This window comes from Helianthus annuus, chromosome 10 (genome assembly GCF_002127325.2).
Source record: "Helianthus annuus cultivar XRQ/B chromosome 10, HanXRQr2.0-SUNRISE, whole genome shotgun sequence".
NCBI lineage: Eukaryota > Viridiplantae > Streptophyta > Magnoliopsida > Asterales > Asteraceae > Helianthus > Helianthus annuus.
Window position 1 is genome coordinate 129689968 of NC_035442.2, and position 10622 is coordinate 129700589.

The window sequence follows — 10622 nt, forward strand, 5'->3', positions numbered from 1 at the left end:
GTGACACAGTAAACATTTTCAGTAAATTTATAACTCAATGTTGAAAAAATAAACATAAAACATAAATCAAATCACTATTCATGAAGACTCTATTTTAATATGTAGTTTAGTTTAATTTAATTTAATTTAATATGTATAACTAGTCAATTTTTCCTCGCGCTTTGCGGCGGGAATTACGTCATTATCTGTTCGCTTCGTTACGATACTGGCACTCACTATAGCAATCGAAAGAGAAAACCTTACATTGATAAAAACAATAAAAATGAATATGACATTGTTTAGTTGATATCGGTTCGGTTGGTTTGCATTCTATGTTTATTATTTTCAACATTGCGAAGTAAATTTTGTTGCAAACGAATATTGTTCCATTATCGTACCAAACCTAATTGAAATTGACTGAACAACATTTGTATTGGTACCGGTTTTATTTTTATTGTTTTTGTTTTCGATAAACGACACCGTATTGCTACCATACTGTGTCAAACCGAACAACATCAGTATCGTATAGCTACAATTGTGAACCAAAATGAAACCAAACGAACAACATTGGTTCGGTACTAATATTTATTTTTATTGTTTTTTCTTTCAATAAATTGACACCGTATCGCTTTCGTACAATACCATACAACATCAATACCGATATTGAATTTTTTATGGTTTCTTGTTTTGAAAATTATTCATTTGTGCAACATATGTGATGACAAATGAATATCAGTACATGTACCATGACAATCTGAACCAATTGATACCGTTCAATAACATCAATGTCGCTCCACCGGTGTTCGATTTTATCATTTGCAGCCGACAAAAAAACACGTGTTGATTTCTATACATACTGGTTGTATTGTACCACTGCTGTAACGAACCGTACTGATCAAATGCCCGCGGAATGTTAAAAAATCAACAAACATAGACTGGGGGATTTAGAATTGTTTTTTTTTTTTAAATTAACGGAGACAAGTTATTGTTGTATCATGACTGTAACGAATTGTATCGATATCGATCCAATGCCAACGGGATGCTAAAAAAATAAACATAGACACAGATTTTAGTTTTATTTTTTAAAATTAACAAATGCAAGTTATGATTAAAATATCAGATTTAAAAATAAACAAAAAGCTATTAATAAAAATAAAAAGAATAAACACTTAATTCGTACCATATTTCCTTTCACTTTTGAGATTTTTTGTCAGTTTCATCCGAATGTCTATTTTTTTTTTGCCAAAATCGTCCTTGAGACTTGGGATTTTTTGCCATTTTCATCACATGTGTTATAGAAAAAATAAAGCAAATTAAACGTTTGGATGAAAATGACAAAAGATCACAAACATGAATGACAATATAGTACAAAAATGTTATTTTGAATGAAACTGGCAAACATGTCCAATCCTTAAGGACGATTTTAGCAATTTACTCTATTTAAAAATTAGAAACACTATTCATTAAAACTTTGAATTCATATGTATAATAATAATATCGTCAGCCGTCGATGAAACATCGGCGGGACGCCCTTAAGTACATTGGGAGTGTTGACGTTTTTTTAAACTATTGTACGTAATAAAACCAGTCGGGCCGCCCATTACATGATTGTAAGAGCGACGCCAAACCCTATGACATCGTTGTCAGAAACATCATCGGAGACGCTAGTAGTATAAAAATACGGGCAACTTAGAGCACGTGGCAGAACGTCATTAGATAATAACAATGTTCGATGATAATTCAAGGTAGGCCTGTAAACGAACCGAACTTTCATGAACTGTTCATGAACTTGTTCGGCGGGAAGTTCGTTTATGTTCGTTTATTTAATAAATGAACGAACATGAACATAAAAGTTTGTTCGTTTAATTAAAAGAACGAACATGAACACACCTTGTGTTCGTTCATTTATGTTCATGAACATTCGTTCATTTATGTTCGTGAACGTTTGCTTATTTACGTTTGTTTATGTTCGTTTAATTTATAGTAAATACATAAATAGTTATATTTATATAAATATTAGGTTTTCTAACTACTTATATAAATATAACTCATTAGTATATCTATGAACTCTAATTTAGATGTGTTTTCAGATGAACTGTAATACGTTAGACTTGTTGTTCAATCATGCTAATTTATGTTTGTTTCTGTTTATTCAAATACATTCACTTAATTTTTTTTGTTTATGTTCGTTTGTATTCGTTTATGTTCGTGAACTGTTCGTTTAGGCTTTAAACGAACGAACATAAACGAACACGAACATGCTCGATTTCTTAATGAACGAACACGAACAAAAAAATGTGTTTGATTATATGTTCGTGTTCATGTTCGGCTAAAGTTAAATGAACGAACACGAACATGCATGTGTTCGTGTTCGTTCGGTTCGTTTACAGGCCTAATTCAAGGGCATGGCCGCCTATATTAAAGTGAACGCATTTTATTTTATTTTATTGCGAAGTAAAAGGAACATATTTTGTCGTAAACTCGGTCTCAATATTTTCCCTATAAAACAAATAACTGTTACACGATAGGTAGTCATTAGACATTGTCATGTTTAAAGTACACACGATGGGTCATGGGTTGTCATTAGATCACGAGCCTTGTCAGTTTAAAATACATATCCAAAAGGACAAACCAAATTGATGTGGAGAACATACCAACATGAACTGTTATACGTACCTGACCTCTTTTAAGTTTGCTAAGCAATGACATAATAGCTTTGTCGTTTGTATAATTTTATGTAACAGTCATTTTTTATTTACTAGAAATATATTATCAGAAAAGTGAAGAAATGGCTACGTATTAATACGCTTATTATTAGTGAGGACATTGGATAACTTAGAACACATTTAAATTTACGAAGTAAAATGTTAAATTTTATGAAAATGAATTGGAGCTTAAGTCTAAAATAACATACCTTATGAAAACGTTCGGTTAATCCTTTTAAAAAAGCGTAAATAAATACACTCAAATGAGACCCTAATAAATAACCTAAATGGGCTTAATTCTATTTGTATAAGGGGGGGATGAGGTGTATCCGTGGCACGTGGTGGCTGGTGACCACGCGTGGAACACCGCTGCCACCCGTGGTCATCACGTGTGGACTACAAAACGCGTTGTACGTTTCACGCGTGAAGAAGTTGATGGAAATTGTTGGGTTGTGAGGTAAATTGTTGGGTGTGGTGGTGATGACATTTCCACTAAAATCTATCACTAGTGATGGAATAATGATTGATGACATGACGAAACTTGATTGAAAGTTATGAGTGATGAGTGAGTGATAAGTGATGGAAGCCCCTACCCCTAACCGTAATTGGCTTTAACCCTAATTACATTTTTTTTTATTTTTATTCTTTTCTTTTTGTTACTATTAATACTCATTAGCAATAAAGCAATTCGTTAACGTTAATTATATAACACATCTACTAATTAAACATTTTGGTCTTTTTCCTAATTGATGTTTTCTTTCGAAAGTTGGCTAAATACACGTTAGCAATTACACAAGCATTTATTTGGAGGTATTTGTATTCAACTCTATGTTTGCATGCTTCACTTTCAAGTCAAAGTGTCAAACAACCTCTTCAATTTTTCAACATCATCTCTCCATCTGTATATATATTGCTAAACTTTCCACTCCTAGCTAACCCAACCATAACTAAAAACAATCAACTTCCACTCTCCTTCTCGCTAACACAAACAACTTTAGAACCAACCATCAATGGCTATTAAACTAGATCTTGTGCATGTGCTTTTGGTTACGTTTCCAGCACAAGGCCATGTTAATCCCCTTCTCAGACTTGGCAAACTCCTAGCTTCAAAGGGAAATGTTCTCGTTACCTTCTCTTCCACCAAATCCATCGGGAACAAAATGAAGAAAGCCGGATGCGCGGTTTCCAGTGATCCAACTCCAGTTGGAAACCGTGGTGGCATGATCCGGTTTGAGTTCTTTGATGATGGATGCTCGGAAGACAAAGATGATGAACGCAATGACCTTGACACGTACTTACCTAAGCTTGAGGCTTACGGAAAGAAAGCAATCACCCGGATCATCAACCAGCATGCGGAAAATGGCTGGCCGGTCTCGTGCCTAATCAACAACCCATTCATACCATGGGTTTCAGACTTAGCACAAGAGCTAAACATCCCTTGTGCAATGCTTTGGGTGCAGTCTTGTGCTTGCTTTTCGTCGTATTATCATTACCAGAAGTCATTAGTTCCTTTTCCAAGTGAAGAAAAACCGGATATCGACGTTCAGTTGCCAAACATGCCGGTTCTCAAATCCGATGAGATTCCCAGCTTTCTACATCCTTCAACACCTTACCCGTTTTTAAGAAGAGCCATTTTAGGGCAGTTCAAGAACTTGTCAAACAACTTTTGTGTGCTAATGGAAACCTTTGAAGAACTTGAGGGGGATTTGATCAAGTACATGTCTCAAATATGTCCAATCCGAGCAGCTGGTCCGTTGTTTAACAACCCACTGCTTGAAACCAGCTCCAATATCTCCGGAGACCTCATTAAAGCCGACGATTGTCTTGAGTGGCTCGACTCAAAGCAGCCTTCATCGGTGGTTTACATATCGTTCGGAAGTGTTGTGAGCTTGAGCCAAGAACAGGTGACTGAGATGGCTTATGGTGTTTTAAATTCCGGCGTGTCATTTCTGTGGGTGATTAGGAATAATGTGACTTCTACTGGGGCATCTGGCAAGCTGCCTGAGGGGTTCTTGGAGGAGGCAGGTGAGAGGGGGATGGTGGTCCAATGGAGTCCACAAGCACAGGTGTTGAGCCACCCGGCAGTGTCGTGTTTTCTGACTCATTGTGGATGGAACTCGACAATGGAAGCGTTGTCAAGCGGTGTTCCGGTGGTGGCGTTCCCGCATTGGGGGGATCAAGTGACTGATGCAAAATACTTGGCTGATGAATGGAAGGTTGGGATAAGGATGTGTAGGGGTGAGGCTGAGCACAGGGTGATTGGGAGGAAGGAGGTGGAGGAGTGCTTAAGGGAGGCTACAGGTGGTGTAAGGGCGGCAGAGATGAAGACGAATGTGATGAAATGGAAGAAAGCAGCGGCGGAGGCGGTGGCGGAAGGTGGAACATCTGATCGAAACATCCAAGAATTTGTGGATGAGATTAGGAAGCTGAGTTTGAAGAAATCAAGTTGAGCACGCCAACAAATTTACGGCTCCCATGTTCTTCACGTACATGTTACTTATCCATAATCTTTTCATATGATGATTTAGTTTATTTACAAATATGAAATTGTATTTCATAATGCTTCGTTGTCGACATCTTCTTCATATAATGATATGTAACATGTCTAATTTATAAATAATAATAATAATTGTGTATATTGAGCACACAACATTAAACAAAGAATCTTGCATAAAAGCTACTTATAGGGTCTTGGATGTTAGGACAATAACATACTCTATTCAAGGGGATAGATATATAGAGAGACTGTTAGAAAACTGGTACTGATAAGAACTGTAAAATAATATGAAACATAAATAGTTAACGAGAACCGGGCTTGTGTTTGACACAATTCCCTTAAACAGATTCGTCGTCTGTTCCAGGGTACGCCGGTTGGAAGCAGCAACAGCGCACTGCCAGACTTGAACACTTGCCTGAAAAGAAAAAGGAGAATGCTGTAGAGAGATCGAGAGAAGAGATGATTTCTGGTGTGTCTAAACTGAGCAGCATACATCCGGTTTTATAGTCACTAAACTATAACCGAAATCTGACCCATTATTGCATGAGTTAAAACTGAATAATGGTCATCATTGAGTCAGTTTCGAAACTGATATTCAAAACCGAAGACCAAATAAGATCATCATCAATGCGAATAATCATCTTAATTTCAGTTTTAAAACTCATTAAAAAACGGTTACAGTCTTGAGTGCAAAAACTCGCCTCGCGTGGGTCCGGGTTTTCGGAGCTGCATTCGTGTCCGCAGGACGCGCGGGCACACACGAGTTCAACTAAATCCGGTTCCAATTTTTGCACCCCCCCTGCGCGCACGCGCGAGGGACTTGTGGTAAAACATGTCATAAAGTGATATTTGTTAGGTAAATGTTTTACCTTATAAATACCCTTTTTCTTTGTCTCCACACCAATGTGGGACAAGTGTTTTACCATATGAGACTGCCATTCACACACACCCAAATTCCAACAATCCCCCACATGAATGGAGGTCGATCTCAGAACAACGTTGTTCTCATTAGATTTCAGCAGTTGAGTTTTGCATACGATAGGTAGGTGTTACCCTTTGAACCTTCGCTCATGAAATGCACTTAGCCCACTAGCTCTGAGTAGAACTCGATGTCTTTGAACTTGTCTGCCGTTTGTGTAGACGACAATGCACTTCACACAAGACTCTCCCTGACAAAGTCAAGTCCTCATAGTTATGTTCATTATGGTCATGAACATGATGCCTGGTTCTGTGAGAGCCATTAGGTATTGTGCCCCAACAATACCCTTCGAAGCGACCCCACTTCTCTCTCACATAGGTGATTCACTATGTATGGTTACCTTAGTCGAATCATTAAAAGCCATAGACTTAGCCTCACACTTGTCACTTTTAGGAATGGACTAGGAAGTTTACTAAGTTTTGCAATAAACTCCCTTATATATATACGTAGGGTTATCCCCCACAGTGACCTTACTAATTCATACAATTAGGTTTTCCTATTGAACTCAGCTCTTGGGATCTCCAGTCCACTGAGTTAGGTTTCCATTATATGAACTTTTATTTTCAAGGGCTTCAGTCCCATTCCCATGGATGACTTCTGTACTAACTATCTACTTAGGCCTTTTGTTAGCGGATCCGTAATATTATCCTTTGACCTCACGTAGTCAACAGTGATAATTCCTGTAGAGATTAGTTGTCGTATCGTATTATGTCTACGTCTGATATGTCTGTTCCTACCATTATACATTGTGCTACGAGCTCTGCCAAGTGCCGATTGGCTATCACAATGTATACAAATGGCTGATGTCGGCTTAGGCCATCTTGGTATATCCTCAACAAATTGGCGTAGCCATTCTGCCTCTTCACCTGCTTTATCTAAAGCAATGAACTCTGATTCCATCGTGGATCTAGCGATAACCGTTTGTTTTGACAATTTCCACGATATAGCAGCACCTTCAAGTGTGAATACATTCCCACTTGTTGCTCTGGAATCATTTGTGTCAGATATCCAGTTCGCATCGCAATGTCCTTCTATCACTGCTGGATATCTGTTATAATGCAACCCGTATTCCCGAGTGTATCTTAAGTAGCAAAGCAACCGAGTGATACAGTTCCAATGCATTGAACTTGGGTTGCTCGTGTATCTACTTAGCTTGCTCACAGCATATGCTATGTCTGGTCTAGTAAAACTCATAAGATACATCAACCTACCAATAATTCTTGAGTATTCCAACTGGTTTACGGGTTCACCTCTATTCTTGGCTAGATGTTGACTTGTGTCAAGTGGAGTTCTAGCTTCATTAGAGTCATTTGCATTGAACTTCTCAAGAATTTTGTCCACATAGTGGGATTGACTTAAAACAAGTCCACTTTGGGTTCGCGTGATTTTGACCCCCAAAATCACATCTGCAAGACCCATCTCTTTCATGTCAAATCTTGCCTTTAGCATGTTCTTTGTAGATTTTATGATTTTGTCATCACTTCCAGCAATGAGCATATCATCTACATATAGACACAAGATGACATATCCATCAGTTGTGTCCTTCACATACACACACTTGTCACATTCATTGATTTTGAACCCAACATCAAGCATAACATGATCAAACTTTTGGTGCCATTGTTTTGGAGCTTGTTTTAATCCATACAAGGATTTTCCAAGTTTACACACTTTCTTTTCTTGTCCAATGGTTGTGAAGCCTTCGGGTTGTTCCATGTAGATTTCTTCCTCTAGATTCCCATTCAAGAAAGCTGTTTTCACATCCATTTGATGAACTTCCAAATCTTTAATGGCGGCAATGGCAAGCACCATCCTGATGGATGTTATTCGCATAACTGGCGAATATGTATCAAAGTAATCTAAACCTTCTTGTTGTTTATATCCTTTGATCACCAACCTTGCTTTGTACTTATCAATGGTCCCATCTGGTTTCATCTTCTTCTTGAAGATCCATCGATATCCTAGTGGTTTACATCCTTGACGAAGATCCACTAGTTCCCAAGTATGGTTTTGTAAGATAGAGTCTATCTCACTTTTGATTGCCTCTCTCCACTGAGGTCCTTCTGAGGAATGTACCGCTTGTTGGTACGTTTGAGGTTCATATTCTACCATATAGGTAAGAAACTCAGGGCCAAAGTATTTTTCAGTCCTTTGCCGTTTACTTTTCCTGATTTCAACTTCCTCAGTATTAGATTGTTCTCGAGGTTCATCGTTTTCAACTTTACCCTCGGGAACAATTTCCTCAACCGGTCTAGAAGAACTCGGTTCACTTTTATCTAAGCATGGGAACATATGTTCAAACCATGATGCATCCTTAAATTCCATTATAGTGCCTTTGCATATTCCAGGATTCTTAGAATCATGCACAAGAAAACGATAAGGACCATAAGGACGGGTGTATCCTATAAATACACAATCCACCGTTTTGGGTCTTATTAGTAGGCGCTTAGGTGGTGTGACCACCACCTTAGCTAAACACCCCCACACTTTCAACGATTTATATGGTGGTTTCTTTCCGGTCCATAATTCGTAAGGCGTTACATCCTTTTTCTTATTGGGTATCATGTTCAACACATAATTTGCCGATAAGATTGCTTCCCCCCCCCCCTCCACATGTTTTGGTTTACACCAGAACTTATCATCATGGCATTCATCATTTCTTTCAAAGTACGATTTTTCCGTTCCGCTATGCCATTTGATTGAGGGGAGTAAGGAGCCGTGAGTTCGTGGATGATTCCACTTTTTGCACATACGTCAATAAAAGGTGAAACATATTCACCTCCTCGGTCGCTCCTTACGGTTTTGATTTTCCGATTTAGTTGATTCTCAACTTCGGCTTTGAACAAGATAAACTTGTCAATAGCCTCGTCCTTACTCTTAAATAAGTACACATAGCAGTACCTAGTAGTATCATCAATGAACGTGATGAAGTACTTATTCCCACCACGAGTAGGAATTGCCTTTAGATCACACACATTAGTGTGGATCATCTCGAGGGGTTCGGTGATTCGTTCCACCTTTTTGAATGACGATTTCGTTTGTTTTGCTTCTACGCAAGTTTCACATTTATTAATTGAGTCGATATCGAATGTTGGTATGTAATCAAGTTTGATTAAACGACGAATGGAATTATAATTTACGTGACCTAGTCTACCATGCTAAAGATTAGAAGACTCAATCAAGTAAGTAGAACTAGTAGCGTTTTCTTTCATTGCATTCACGACAATTACATTTAGTTTAAACATTCCATTGAGGGCATAGCCCTTACCAACATACACACCATTTTTGGTCAACACGACCTTGTCCGACTCAATCACCATTTTGAACCCAAATTTGTTCAACTGCCACCCCAACACAAGGTTCTTACGAATTTCTGGAACATACAACACGTTTGACAAGGCGAGTTCCTTTCTAGAAGTCATTTTTAGAACCACGTTCCCCTCACCTTTAATTTCGGCCGTGGCAGAGTTTCCCATAAAAACCTTTTCGCCATTACTCACCTCTTTGAAGGTGTTGAAAAAGCTCTTGTTGAAACACACATGACAGGTAGCCCCCGTATCAACCCACCAATCCTTGTTATTTTGCCCGACCAAATTAACTTCAGTCACCAAAATCGAGAGATCCGTGACCATGGCAACCAGGTTGTTGACTTCATCAACCATGTTCACTTGTCGAGCATTTTCCTTCTTAGGAAGCTTGCATTCGTTGGCCTTGCTTCTGACAATTATAACAAGTTCCAAGGAACTTCTTTTTTTCCAACTCCCCCCTTAGGACCAAGGTTGGAGCGTTTTCCATGACTTTTCTTAACACCCTTTCCACTGTTTTTTCCCTTCGAAGATTGGCCATGTTCAACAAGATTGGCCTTCACAGTTTCAGGACCATCAACGTTTTTTAGGGCCACTTTGTTATCTTCTTCAATCCGAAGACAAAAAACAAGATCTTCAATGGTCATCTCCTTTCGCTTATGCTTGAGATAGTTCTTGAAATCAACCCAACTTGGTGGCAGTTTTTCGATCATTGCAGCAACTTGGAATGTCTCGCTGAGCATCATTCCTTCCGCATGAATATCATGAAGGATAACCTGCAATTCTTGGACTTGGCTCATGACAATTTTAGAGTCTATCATTTTTAAGTCCAAAAACTTAGCCACCACGAATTTCTTAGTGCCCGCATCTTCTGTTTTGTATTTGCGATCCAATGACTCCCACAATTCTTTGGCAGTCTTGGCTTTGCAATACACATTATACAATGTGTCCACCAAACCATTCAAAATAAAGTTGCGGCACAGGAAATCCGAATGATTCCAAGCATGCATCGCGCTCACAGATTGAGCATTCATATCCCCTTCATCCACGTGGGGTTTAGGTTCAGTCAAGAACCTTGCCAGATTCAACGTGGTCAGATAAAAGAACATCTTTTGCTGCCACTGTTTGAAATTCACACCACTGAATTTCTCTGGTTT

At 38.5% G+C, this 10622-nt stretch overlaps 1 protein-coding gene across 1 annotated transcript; it reads left to right on the top strand.

The window, feature by feature from the left end:
- Positions 1-3532: 3532 nt before the first annotated feature.
- LOC110885284 (gallate 1-beta-glucosyltransferase) lies at positions 3533-5320 on the top strand. The gene has a single exon (XM_022132963.2). The coding sequence runs from the start codon at positions 3695-3697 to the stop codon at positions 5132-5134; it is 1440 nt and encodes a 479-aa protein (XP_021988655.1). The 5' UTR covers positions 3533-3694; the 3' UTR covers positions 5135-5320.
- Positions 5321-10622: the final 5302 nt, after the last annotated feature.